At 42.2% G+C, this 14,495-nt stretch overlaps 1 protein-coding gene across 1 annotated transcript; it reads left to right on the top strand.

The window, feature by feature from the left end:
- Positions 1 to 895: 895 nt before the first annotated feature.
- On the top strand, positions 896 to 13,387 carry lmbr1l (limb development membrane protein 1-like). Its single transcript, XM_031845368.1, has 17 exons — positions 896 to 1,116; positions 5,948 to 6,032; positions 7,504 to 7,537; positions 7,896 to 8,035; positions 8,569 to 8,672; positions 8,765 to 8,888; positions 8,985 to 9,053; positions 9,158 to 9,222; positions 9,308 to 9,380; positions 9,479 to 9,568; positions 9,697 to 9,773; positions 9,863 to 9,940; positions 10,027 to 10,100; positions 10,269 to 10,359; positions 10,468 to 10,534; positions 10,944 to 11,105; positions 11,613 to 13,387. The coding sequence occupies exons 1-17, from the start codon at positions 1,054 to 1,056 to the stop codon at positions 11,696 to 11,698; spliced, it is 1,482 nt and encodes a 493-aa protein (XP_031701228.1). The 5' UTR covers positions 896 to 1,053; the 3' UTR covers positions 11,699 to 13,387.
- The last annotated feature ends 1,108 nt before the right edge of the window (positions 13,388 to 14,495 follow it).

Here is a 14,495-nt window from a genome sequence, read left to right on the forward strand (position 1 = left end):
AACTTATACTAAATTTACATGTGCAACAACAATGACAAAAATTATCATTAAGAATATCTTAAACGTATTCCTTGAAAATGATGTTAATACAAGGGTTGGACAAAGTATTTAGGTGATATGTAAAAATATTACTTTAGTAAAAACTCTACATTTTACTTAAAAGTACATGAGTATTGTGATTAAAGTGTACTTGTTTGTGCAGACAGAATGGCCTGTGTCAGTGTTAACATAATATTATAATGTTGAATTATTCTTACTGATGCATGAACGTATAAACAGCATTTAATCTGGTAGTCATGGAGCTCATTTTAAGAGCTGTTAGGTTATTTAATTTACTCTTCAAGTGTGCATCATATTTTAAATGCCATTATGGATTTAAAATCTTAATGTGTAAAGTAAATATTTATTATTTCTGTCATATTAATGTAGTGGCATGAAAGCTAAAATAACTCCCTCTCAAATGTAGTGGAGTAGAGTACGAGTAAAGTAGGCTAAGCACCTCATAATTACACATTATGTTGCCTACAGGCCTGTGCTTACTATACTGTTCTGCACATAAGCAGAACATGTCAAGAACAAGTTAGAAAAAGCTCTTTTATTCGTGTATTAACTCTCTATTAGGCTACAAGAAGGCCAACATGTGCCCATTTCAAAGTGTATCAATGAACATAGTAACGCGTCTCTGTTATGTTAACTACGTACACACTCACACACAAACACACCTTTTGGTATTAATAACATGTGAACAATGTGATGATGACGCTGAAGTATTAATTCGCAGATTACTCGTGGTGATTGACAGCTACCTGCAGAGCTCTCGGGGGTTCCTCCCTCCTGTTAGGCCCCGCCCCCCTGAACGACCCCCTCCTTGTTGGTCTTTAATCACAGAGCGAAGTCTACAGCTAGCAGCAGGCTAGCTCAGCGGTTTACATGCAGCTGGCCACACGTCCTCCATGGCATTACTAACAAGATGCGCCGTGTTTTAACTTTTTAACCATCCCCCTCTACCCTCCAGCTCTTTCAAGCCGGAGGTTACTGTTATGGTTTCGGAGAATGGAAACGGACGACGTGTCGGTTCGAGAGCAACTTTTCCACAACCGCGTACGGGAGACCATAGTAAGTAACAATGTGATAATGCGACCGTGGGGTTAGTATGCATATTATTATATTATATATTTAGTGTGCATGTGAGGAGATGCCTCGGACAATACAAGCAGCCACAAGAGAGCCACGTCGTTTGTTTTATTTGTTTCGCGTATAACGTTAACTGTTGCGCAACTTTCCAATTTAAGTTGTTAAAAATCTCACATTTCAGCAATTAGCAAAAGTATATGTAACAATGAGTGTTCCGGCAGTCGGCTGAACTTTTGCAACGTTACATGCGTTGTTTTTTACACGGGTGCAGCTGATCATGAGGTAGCCTGACATCAAGAAGCATGCTTAGCATCCAGGAGGTCTTCCTTCGTGGTTTTAATAACGACCTGGACCTCTTCTCAAACCCGTATCTGTCTGCCATGGCTCGGATCACCCTTCTTCACGTTTTTACAGTTTGACCATACTGTAAACGATACTGTTTGTTTGCCAGTGGCTGACTCAGTTGAACTTCAGTCAGACTTGCCAGAAAGATCAATGTAGTTACAGCAAGGCACATGGATACTGGCCTTTGACCCCCAAAAAAAGTCCAATCAGTTTGTTTCCTGATATTGGCAATATTGCTGATACAGTGTTGCGTAAGGGACGTCAAACAACTTTTCAGTGGTTGACTTTATCAATTTGTCCTGGTTTTGCTCAACTAGATAAGAAAAAGCTCAGTTTGTACTCGTACTGTAGAAGAAGATGAGCAGACTTTGTGTACATTTACAGATGAACTATGTAATGTAAAAATGAATGCTCCTTAGGGAGATTGAGTCATTACAACAGCAAATAGATAGAACAGAATAAATTATGTCATAGCAGCAAAACCACAGGTGTAACTAATTACATCAATAATGACAGCATTATATTTAGGTGTCCCAGTGTCAGGGCTCTGATTTTGTATTGGGCAGTTAATGGAAGTGAGCCATCGTTGGTCATCAGTTACACCTGTGCTTTCCATGCTGTGGCAAGTCAACGTTTCGGTTGTGAAATTGCTTTAAAGTGTAAAAACATCCAAAGCAAGAGTCAAATTAAGAGGGTTTTTTTTCCAAGTGATATTCAAGGATATTTCCAAATTAAAGTTAGTAGTGACTTAGATCAGTCTGCTGATCACATCCTCTAGTCTAGACTGACCCATGTCAACTAGTGCTCCTTTAGCAGACTTATTTTCTTTACATGAGCAACAATGAAGTGGCCATATGTATTGTTATGCCCTTGTGTTTTGTCATTGTCCCTTTCACCTAAAGACCTAATGCTATTTAGTCGATGCGGCCCTCTTAAGCCACTGGCTGGCCTCCAGCTTACCATCTCTGCTCAGTGCTCCCCGTCAGGCCGGTCAGCCGCCCCTGCATCTCTTGTTATCAATGGCTCTGGGCCGAGCTTATTATTGGTCAGCTCATTTTAAAAGGAACACGTGGCGGTAGTATACAGTGGTAGTATTTCACATACCAAAGCATCCAATGGAGGGAGAGACATGGAGGGTTGTTTCATTAAAATCTAGTCTAATGTGTGCAGGTCACACCAAAAAGGAGAACATGCTTCAACTTTAAGGTTAATAAAATATTTGAGTCTATAATTAATCATCTTATAAAGTCATGGGAAATGTTCCTGGACACCCCAAAAACATGTCGGCAAATCATGCGTTTTAAAATGTCACTGTTCCATTTGTATAATAATAAAAGACGGTATCAGTGATTACTAATCTGCTCACACGCTTCTCTTGTTGTGTCTAAGCTTCCAGAAACCAATCGGACTAGAGAAACACTTTGGATATTAAAATAATGTGTGTAATGGATTAATTCTTCTAGTCTTGTGGCCTATATAACACCTTTGTGGATCCTGCTGCAGAGTCACAGGACGTACATTGCAAAGGCCAGAGGGGCCCCTGCAGTGATCTGTCAGTGCTGAGGAGACGGACTCGTTTATGTAATCATAGTGCTCTGTGGGATATGTTGTTGGAGCAATGTTGTGCTTTGACTGGCAGAAAAAAGTAAAGGAAAGATAAGTAGCAACACCCGGCATCAGAACGCATAAGATATAAAGATCAGCATGAGAAAAGTAGCTTATCATCTTTAAAAGACACGGTGAAGAGTAATTAGAAAATGTATTGTCCACTCCAGATGTGTATTACTTAGAAACCAGAGATTAATGATCTGTCATTTTGTGTGAGCGTTGGACCAAATCTCCATCTTACGTACTTACTTTAACTTTTTAGGAGGCTGTATAATGGTTTCGTCGCATCACAGCACAACGCCACTGTTGATTTAATATTTTCTATTCTCACGGACTATATTACTGAAGTGGAATTTCAGTTGTTGCTTCTCTGAAACCTTAAACTATCAAATGTTTCATGACACATTCCAGTAAACTGATCAAAACACCTGACGCAACATGCTGCAGCTGCCCACCGTCTTCTTTCCCCTGCAACATTTAAAGTTATTTCTGGCTGTTTATAATAAATCTTGAGTAGGTCTCTCCTAATCTATCCTCTTGCTTAAACAAATGCCGTCATGCTTTGCTTGAAAGTGTTTCGCTGGACAAGAGGCTGGGTGCCGTGCCCCTGAAATAACCTCCTGTTCCTTTTTTGAATATTTACAGAAGCAGTTGAGCCTCTTTGTTTTTCGCTTGACTCGGCACAAAGATGTTTAGGTTACTCTGTGAATCTTAAAATGCTCTGAGCACCGGGGCTTTGTGTTGAGCACAAAGATGTTCCTCTGGAAGCTAAATTCCTTCAAACTCTCTTCTCAGCGGCCTGCTCTGTGTTGCCAGCTCTCTACATTGCCGTTCAGCACGGTGTTCAGGGTGTTATTCTACACCCGCTGCCTATTTCTTACCCCAAAAACCCATCCTTTGTTTCCTGCCTTTCCTTTTGTTGGATTAACCATAGCACATTAGACTGCGTCATTGAACAATGACGCAGACTGAGCTGATTAGTTATGTGCAGTCCATTGTCGTTTGTGTGATGCAGCTAGTGTGTTTCCGATGATCATTCCCACTTACACAGTACAATCCGGTTCTCTACAGATGAAAGTTTAAGTTGAATTGTTTTCTAGTCGTATGCAGGAGGCTTTTGTTTACATTGTAAAGTGGGTCAACGTCTTGCACTTCCTGGAGCCATACAGGAAGGAGGGGCGTATGCCCGTACCCCACCATATGTTCCAATGACTCATTTAAAATAATCTTTTGTTGTGGATTCAGAATAATAGAAACACTGATATAAATGCACTTTGTCTCCCGATGAATAGTGTTGACGTGGCCCTTTATTGTTCACAGTAAATGTATTCGACTATACTTTTGCAACGTTACTTTAATGGAAACCTGATTCTTAAATATTATTAATTTCTAGGCTCTTTGTTCTTCCAAAGAACATTTATTTAAGAAACTGATTATATTGTAATTATGTCACAGTTGTGTCATTCTCCAGAGATTTGTGCGCTCTCTGTTTGCTGCTGCTGTTGTAACTTGTACATCCTGCTGACCTTACTGTGCTCCCTGTGCCACCATGTGGAAATGTTTTGTGATCTGGCAACATCCTTTCATTGATCTGTCAGTCCAACGAGAGAGAGAGAGAGAGAGAGAGAGAGAGAGAGAATTGTCCAATAGGCGGTAGAATTGTCCAATAGGCGGTAGAATTGTCCAATAGGCGGTAGAATTGTCCAATAGGCGGTAGAATTGTCCAATAGGCGGTAGAATACTAAAGTTGTTTCTCTCATTTTTATCTTTGTTTTCTGGTTTTGAAATGAGCACTACAGACCTGTGGGGCGGCACGCATGATCATAGACTTATATTCTTGTTTGGTATTCTGTTAAAAATGTAAGTTAGGCGATCGATACTCAGCGGCAGAGAGGAGTGACTGCACCCTCTATCGCTCAGCTTTCATTGGATACTCTCATTCTGGTACCACAAGTTTGGCATAGTGCTCAGGTGTGTTTGGCGTCAATTTGTTTGCTGTGACAACGGCAACATTTTTTTTTTTTTTTTTTTTTTTTTTTTTTTTGTGTCCTGGCAGGTTCACAGTTGAGAAGTATTTATTTCAGTGTGTCTGAACAATGCCTAGGTGTTTACAGTCTGTCCACTGTGTTGCATGAAGTGTAGAACTAGAGGTCATCTTGAAGATGCGGAGATAAATCTTCGCTATTATGTGTTTTTGTTTCATTAAATGAACGGTTCTCTCGTGTTTTGCGTGTTGGTCATACAAGCGATTTACTTCAGTCTTTGCGGTGAACTGTTGAGAGCTTTGCCAGACAACAGATTGCCTAGTGAATATAGGTTTAGCCTAAATTTGGTGGTAGATTAAGTGTAACGTCAGACCATGATTTATGAGCAGTATGGGGGCTATCTGTCGCTGGTGTTAATCCCTCCTCGTTCATCACTCTCATTCATTTCACTCTTCGTTGGACTAGAGTGCTAATCTTCAGACTCCATCTGTCTCTCTTGACCTTGGCAGAATGGTGAATGTTTTTGGCTGTTTCTTATTGTGTTTTATTGCATTTCTTGCATTTTATCTGCACAAAAGAAAACAGAACATTCTATGAGGAAAAAGTCTGTTGCATGCTTGCCATCTCCTCTCCTCTCCCTGTGCCTTCTCTATCTCTTCCGGATGTTTTTGGTATCTTTGCTATGTACCCACCCCCGCTTTTAAGACGTATCAGAATATACTAAATCGGAGATATGAGCCAACCTAAATAATTGTGTTGCTCATCCGTAGGATTGGACAGAACATGACGGCTTGTTTACAAGGCTGCTCTTCATTTATGCGATTAGCTGTGTAAACAAGTCAAATAAATAACATCATGTTCCGTCTCCTCTGCAGATCTGTGTGCTCCTGTTCACATGCCTCTACATGGTGTCCTACCTCATACTTACCCACTTCAAGAAGAATGCCGAGTTTGTCACAGGTGAGTTGTATAATCACTCTCGCCCTGGGTGTGAACAGGTGTATCGCACAAAGACTGCTCTGTGAGGAAGATTTCCTTCAGTCCTTATGGAGAACTGCTGGGAGGGGATGGTGTTGACCAGTATATTGATTATATTGGTGTTTTGGGGTTTTCTCCACATAGTACATAGGCCAACACTAAGCACAGGTGTTAATTAAACCCCACATTTCTGTTTTAAGGAAATAGTCTGTGGATGGAGGAGGAAACAGGGTCTCATTCTAGCCTTACTTGAAGATTCATCTTGAAGCTAGACGAAGCTCAGACAAACAATCAAATGAATATCTCCTAGTTCACAGACCTCACTCAACATGTTCTTAAAGGATTCTTAGTGGGATTTACTGGCAGAAAAAGGAATATAAAATGTTTTCATTAGAGTATAATCACTTAAAACTATGAATAATAGCCGTTTGCTTGCATGTAAATATACGGTAGCTTAAGTTAAAACACTTCGAGGATTGCAGATTTCAACCCAAGGCTCTGAACCTTGGCTGGAGCAGTCCAGAGGTGCAGAAGGTGCGTTTGTGTAACCTGTAAGCACAGTTTAGAGGGTTTCCCTGTGGTTCAGGGTGGTGGAGGGGCGGTGGAGAATGCGGTTACAAGAAATACAGGGTTGTACTTCTAAGTTGTAGCTTACGGCCCCTCGACAAATGCATCTCAAAGGAGATCTTTTTTTTTTAACTGTCTTATACTGTACAACAAATGAAACTGGTTTAATCTGTCATCGCTCTGTTCATGTTGATAGTTAACAACTTTGTATCTGACAAGCTTTTGCCCAAGTGCAACAAATGTCATGTACTTGAATCTAAAATCTATCATTAAAACTAAGAAGATGTTTAAAGTTCTGCAGGAAGACTGGGTCGCCAGTTCCATAATAAATCAAGTAAGTTGCCACTATTGAAGGCAGATGTAGCCAGGCCTCTCTGTTCCGCTGTGACTGGGCTGGAGCCTGGGAAATGGCCAGCTCTCTTTGGTTTGTATTAACTACCGTTGTCAACGTTGTCTGTGCCTCAACAACAGCAGAACAGGTGTGCCCTGCAGCTAAATGCAGATTGTGCAATACCTCTCAACTGGCTTTAGAGAGCTAAGAACTGGCTTTACTTCATTATTAGAGAACATTTGCATACGAAAAAAACACAGTTTCATGTACTGTGGTGCACATTACGAAACAAAGTACAGCCATTCACACAGTATGGTCTTACAGATGTGTAGCATGTGTAGCAACACACTGCCCAGACAGCTTTTACCAACTCAGACTTGTTGTGATAATATTTTATCTTATCTTATTTTGATTGCATTAGGATTAACCTGCATTTAAGCCTTTGTCAGTGACAAAGTTATAGCAAATTAGTTGGCTACGTCTGTGGCAACTTGTCCTTGTTGAAATATCGATGTTTGTCTGAAACTGTCTGAATCCCTTTTGTCATATTTTCAGATGATATTGAAGATGCCACCGTCAACAAAATTGCGTAAGTGAATACCTCTAATAATTAACAGATTCAGTGCAATCTGTTCTCCCTCGCTCACTATGATTAGTGTCTTTGTGAATGATTGAGCGGATACCTTTGACAGCGTGACATGTACAGTGGCCGGAGGCCATTTGGCTGTAGCTTTATTGCCCCGTCGTGTGTGTGTGTGTGTGTGTGTGTGTGTGTGTGTGTGTGTGTGTGTGTCGGCTGGGGTGAGGGCACTTCAGTGTCACGTCGCCCTTTGTCCCTACACGCTGGCACTGTATTACCTGAGCCACACTAGTCTCTACACCTCGGCTATGCTGTTAGTATGATGCTGTGTGACTTCACTGATGTCTTGTTTATTTCCTTGTCCCAGGCTGTGGCTGTGTACGTTCACCCTGTCGGTTGCAGTGTGTGCCGTGCTCCTTCTCCCCATCTCCATTCTGTCCAATGAAGTGCTGCTCACCTTCCCACAGAGCTACTACATGCAGTGGCTCAATGGCTCTCTTATCCACGGTACATCTTAATGTTTTTATAAGTTGACATCACCAAACCGTGGATAATCGTGAGGTGTCAAACAGCAGAAGGCGTTACTGTCTGAAACTGGGTCACTGGTAATAACCTCCAGATCAATACACTACGGGCCTGTGTGCAAGCAGATAATTGCTATGTACAGAGTGGCTGTGACCTTGCTGTGTGCAGTGCATGTTCCACCTGCAGCCCTCCAACTCCAAACTAACAACAATATATATTCAATTGAGCAACTGAGCTGTAGAGTAATAGGTTATGATCCCAAAAGTAAACCAGGCCTGTATTGTTGTTTCATGTGAGAATCATTCTGATTCTGATTTCCTCTGCTTTTCACTTTTTTTTTTTTTTTGTTGCACGTTGTTGTTAATTAGCACATGTGACTGGGTGGTCATGCTACACTGCCTGGTAGGACTACACCTCACAGTGGTGCTGCTGTAATGTTTAGCTGGTATTGTATCCCCGGTGAACGTTTGCACTGAACACTAACATTCTGAACATCTCTCTTCCTCTCTTGTCAGGATTGTGGAACCTAGTGTTTCTTTTTTCCAATGTGTCTCTGGTCTTCCTCATGCCCTTTGCCTACTTCTTTACCGAGTCTGAGGGATTTGCGGGATCCAGAAAGGTACCAGTTTTGGCCCTCCGTCAAAAATGCCATTTAGTCAACATGTGTAAACTGACAGCGTATCACAGTGCGTGTCTGTTTTCTTTCTGTAGGGCGTGATGGCACGAGTGTATGAAGCGGTTGTGCTGCTGCTGCTGCTCGCTCTGCTTGTGCTGGGCATTGTTTGGGTTGCATCGGCCCTCCTCCACGACAACATGGCAAGGAAGAGCCTCTATGGTGAGTCACATCCATTGTACCTGAAGATCCCTCCGCAACAATTGGTTTCACAATTAGTTTTTAATATGTTTGCTTCTACTCTTCTCTGAATTTAAGACCTGTGGGAGTATTACCTTCCTTATCTGTACTCGGGCATCTCTCTGTTTGGAGTGTTGCTGCTTTTGCGTAAGTATACGTCATTCACAATTACCTGAGCGTGACTATATACTAGACTATATTCTATAGCATATGACACTGGCCTATCACCATCTGTGTGTTTCCCTCCACAGTGTGCACTCCCTTTGGATTGTCCCGGATGTTCAGTGTAACCGGCAGTCTTTTGGTCAAACCGCGGGTGAGTCACAGACCCAGTGACGACACTTCCCACAGTTGTCTTGTGCCTGTGAGCTGCATTGACTGATGTCTCTTATCCCCCTCAGCTGTTGGAAGATGTAGAAGATACGTTGAGCTGCACCGCATTTGAGGAAGACTCGCTCTCCAGGAAACTGAACAGTGAGTGTGTCGCCACCAACCCAGTCCTTTTCCATCTTCTGATGATTACATTTAAAGCTGACTTTTTGTTTGCGTCATGTGTTGTCGTCTGATTGAAGGTGGCGGTACGACGTCGTGCTGGGTCAGGCTGAGCGTGGAGGCGATGAAGAAAGATTACCTAACAGTCCAGAGCAAGCGCATTGCCCTGGGTAAGGTTGACTAAACAGGCTGCTCTCTGCTGGCTTTCTCTCACAGTGGTCACATTGAATAGTCATCTGTTGCTGTACACTCATTTAATATTCCTTTTCTTTTCATATTCTTCTTGCTTTCCTCATAGAAATGCGGCGGAAAGCGTCCCCGTGGCAGCGAAACCTGGGCTATCCACTGGCCATGCTGGTGCTCCTCGCTCTGACGGTACATGCTTATGTACTGATGTATTCTCTCATTTACTAACACGGATGGTGGTTTTAATTGCAGCATAATTACTGTTCCTGTGTCTGCAGGTGATGTGTGTCCTGATGGTCTGTTTCAATGTGTTGGAGTTGCTCCTGGATGAGACGGCTATGCCCAGAGGAATGGAGGTGAGGATTTGAAATGGTGCACATTTAATGCTTGGTGTGCCACAGCCAGCCATCTGTGTACACTGTTGATTGTCATTTTGTTTTAGGACCCTCACCTTGGGATGGCCTCCTTCTCCATGTTTGGCTCACTGGGCGCAGCAGTTCAAGTAGTCCTCATCCTGTATCCTTTCAATGCCGTGTGTGTGTGTGTGTGTGTGTGTGTGTGTGTGTGTGTGCACGCGCATTGGGCTCTGACTCAGCCACTCACAGACTGTCCTAGAGAAGTGTTTTATTGTCTGTCTCTGTGTGTATATTAGTCTTCTAGTGTTGCCCTTAACATTTATTTCAGCTATCTGATGGTGTCCTCAGTGGTGGGTTTCTATAGTTCTCCTCTCTTTACTGGCCTCCTGCCTCGTGCACAGGACACCCACCTCACACAGGTATACAACCTCTGCATTAATCTTAACTTGCAGTGATGTATAACCAGAAACCATTGATGTTCTGTGTTAACTCTGCATAGTATGTTAAAATGTTTCTTTTCTTTTCAGATAATTGCAAACTGTGTTTCACTGCTTATTCTGAGCTCAGCACTGCCGGTGTTTTCACGCACACTTGGTAAGAACATGGCATGAATGACAAATGCAATATCTATCAAAGACTGCAGCCAACTCCCAACTCCATACTTCGTACTGATTCTTACCAGATTTTGAGTATGTGGTGTGTTCACAGTGGATTAAAAATTCAAACTGCTCTTTCTTTTTGAAGCTGCATAGATTTGTACAGTAACTGCATATAATGTCTAAGAGAGGACTATACGTTGACAAGTGGTCTATACCACATGCATTAAAGTGCACATTTAGTATGTCGCACAGCAGTGTGTTATGACGAGAGTGGCTTGTAGTTTTAGTAATGCCCACAAGAGGGCATCTGTATGCCGTTAATGCTGTAGCTGCAGGTGAGGCCTGGCTTGAGCAGTTACTTCAGGAGTAAAACCTTTTCTTTGGTTTCTTTTGCGTTGTGTTAGGGATCACGCGCTTCGATCTACTGGGAGACTTTGGTCGGTATAACTGGCTGGGGAACTTCTACATCGTCTTCCTGTACAACATGCTGTTTGCTGGTCTCACCTCCGCCTCCCTGATCAAGACAGTCACCTGGGCTGTACAGAGAGAGCTCATCCGTGCCTTTGGTCAGTCCACTTTAAGTTTTTGAAGCAATGTGTATTTGGGATTGTGTTGTACTGAAATTCATTGCACTTGTGTAGCCGGTAGTTTTCCCACCTTTGGCCCCATTTCCCTCTGGGTTGGTCTCTCTTCCTCAGATAGAAAGGACACAATTCTTTCAGGAAAGTGTAAAGGGACAAGAGGAGAGTCGGGTCCCCTTGGGGACCTTCAGGCATACCGCCCTAGACCCCTCGTAGCACACACACACACACTCCACCCAACACAAACAAGCACTCGGAGCATGGACACGCCAAACGCACACACACAGTCCCCTTCCTCACAGTACAGATAGCATCTCTGCACCATGGCAGCTCTCCTGCACTTTCCCATTGCCTCCCAACTCACTTTTGTTCTGTGATTAATAGACTTTCATTTCACCTAGATCACTATTTTTCTTAGCTTTGCAAGTTAAAGTGCTCCGCCTTGTGATTGTGTGTGACGGTATTGTCCTTATTCTTTTTCTTTGTATGCAGGTCTCCACAGACTGCCTTTGACGGTGTCCCGCTCCACCGTCCCCTTCAGACTCCTCCTGGCCAGTGGACTGTCAAAAATCCAGTGACTTTTCCGCCTCGCCACTGCCTCTCCTAACCTTTAGAAACTGAGTCACTTCAAATGTGCACCTATTGGATTAAAGACATTTGCAATGCAGACACTTTGCCAGTTGCTACTTGGTTCACGTCGCCCCGTGTGAAGAGACCAGAGAAGTTGACGGGTCTGTCTGCACCGTGTCCAGTGAGAGCTCTGCTTGAAGCTTTAATGACCAATGTATCAGGGTCCAATTTTTGTGCAGGTCTTTGAGTGCAGGGACAAGTATGCAAGCGGTTAGCTGAGTGATGGTTACAACTGGAACAAGGGGAAAAGGGATATAAGCCGTATTGGCAGTCCTGCCATAGTGGACAATAAGAGAGCAGTCCTCCCACAAAACCCGATGCCTCATGAAAAGAGGATCTAGTCGATAGCCGTTCAGTTGATGCATGTGAAAGTCAGCAGAGCTATTTTGAAATATTTCATTGGAACTGTGACGTAATTTCCTCTTCCTGCTCCAGGTCGACTGAGTGCACTCTCTTTCTGTGGCTTCCCCACGCTTTACCCTCTTCAGTTGTTCCACTATTTTAAGATTGGGAATCTTACTTCCATGTGTTTGGTGGTCCAGTCTGCACCAGTGTTATGGACGTTAATGAGAGGGAATTTTTATTGGGAGCAAATGGGACACAGAGTACCATGTCTATCTATGGATCTGCAGGTTACACAGGGAATATGCGAGTGAGGTAATAATCTCAGTGTTGGAACACTTTTACAAATCCAGTTTAATAGTAGAATGAAGAACGTTTTCTTTGGTGATTTACCATTAAGCAGGGTTTTTACTTTTGTAGATGACAGTCTGAGGATTACTCATTCATTTACGAAAAAACGCTAAAAAGAAAGCTTTACACGTGCAACCTTTTGAATGCCATGTGACGCTCACTAGGAGGACCATTTGCCTTTGACCAATCAAACTGTGAATTATTAAGAATATATGCGGGGAAAGTGCAATATTTTATAAGTAAACGCACACTTTTTAACATTACCAAAAGTAATTTCTAAATCTTCTGCATGGTTTATTTTAATCTTCTGTGAAGTATTTTTCTCATCTCAATCATCTTTGAAGCTTAGAATAGTTTCAAGAAGCGAATGTGACCATCAAGCCGTGCAATCTTCCTGGTGTCAGTTTTTGTATTTTCATAAATTCTGTGATGTTTATCAGCTATATCTCATCATTTGCAATGTGTTGGTGACCCTGTGTCACCGTTTGCCTTTGCTGCTGTATCAGCAGGTTATTAGCTGTTGGTTTGACCAGCAGGGGACAGTGTCTCTCAAACCCAACACCAGCATCTCTCTCTCCCCTTAGGTATTATATGCAGTATATATATATATGTATATATATATAATGCACTCTGAGGTTTACTCATTTTACTTTTTCTGGGAATTTTCTGTTGGTTTTTGGGAACACAGAGTTTATGATGTACTGTATACTGTATTTATGGGCATTTGGGCATTTTGGGATCTATACTTCATATGTTGACTCTTAGGATTTTTAACTTTGTTAAAATGTTGAATGTGATTCAGTTGAGACAAAAATCTTGAGTTCTCAAAGATTAAAAATGTTTGTTTACTTTTGAAATGCTCTGATGTTTGAGATTTTCTGAACAGATTTTCTAACCATCACTGTTTTATGAGCAGAAAGCAATAAAATCATCTTGTGTTTTTAGCTTCTTTGTGTCCTTTTGGATAGACATCAAGGCGACTTTTACTGTGAACTCTCTTTGATGCCATTATGTGTTTGTTACATTTTATGAACTGTAACTACTTTTTTAACTGATCTGATGGGTGGATGTGACTGGTGAGGGCGTCTGTCCTCTGCCCCCCCCCCCCCCCCCCCACCCTTTTGTTGCACTTCTTTAATCAGCAGCAGAAGAAAGGCATATTTTGGCCTGTCTGTCAGCATTGTCCCGCCGCGACGCCACTACAGCCGTTGCCCACGCTTTCCCCACTCTGATGCAACTGCCAGATAAAAACCTTGCAAATCAGGAGAAGCGACGTCCACTCACATTCACTCTTTTACACCCCCGCCTCCATCTACCTCCTTTCTTCCATTCCTTTTCCTTGCCCATTGTTCATTTCCTTTTCTAATTTTTCTACAGTCGGTTTCAAGAAAACCCCGTCTCTGATTAATTTCTCCCTCCTGATTTTTGTTTGCATTTCTTGTTTTGTTTTGTTGGATGTTTTAATTAAGCTTATTTGAATTAGGTTTTGTTTTGCACTGCGTTTCCTTTGCTAAAAGGAAATGAACTAAAATGTCGCCGTAACATTACTTGCACATCTGGAGACTAGTTACCCTCTAAGGAAGTGACATATAAACCAGATATGGTGTGTGTGTGTATATATATTTATATATGGTAGAGTGAACGAGCTTAGTGCAGGGCCAGAGTTTTTCAATGTGATTAAAGTTCAAACGAACCCAGGGCGATGCTGTCACAGGCAAGGTAAAGAGGTCATGATTCAGAGGGTATATAAATATAAATATATATAATTTCAGAAAACCCTGACAGACTAACTCAATTTCTTAAGTTATTCTGTCTGGACACCACACTTTTAGATTTTGAGGGAATAGTGAACATGTTTTTGGGGTTTATTAGACAACTACAGAAAACTGAACGCAACACAGAGCATGTCTACATATCCCTTAACCTTGGATTGAGTTGGGGAAACACTAGGATAGCACCTCTCCCTTCAGCAAAATACAAAGGTCGATAGCAGTGCAATCAAAGTGTCCCAGCAGTCCCATTGGGTAACACACTCTATTGGACTGGATGTCG

Source organism: Anarrhichthys ocellatus, unplaced genomic scaffold (assembly GCF_004355925.1).
Source record: "Anarrhichthys ocellatus isolate YVR2014 unplaced genomic scaffold, GSC_Weel_1.0 scaffold5, whole genome shotgun sequence".
NCBI lineage: Eukaryota > Metazoa > Chordata > Actinopteri > Perciformes > Anarhichadidae > Anarrhichthys > Anarrhichthys ocellatus.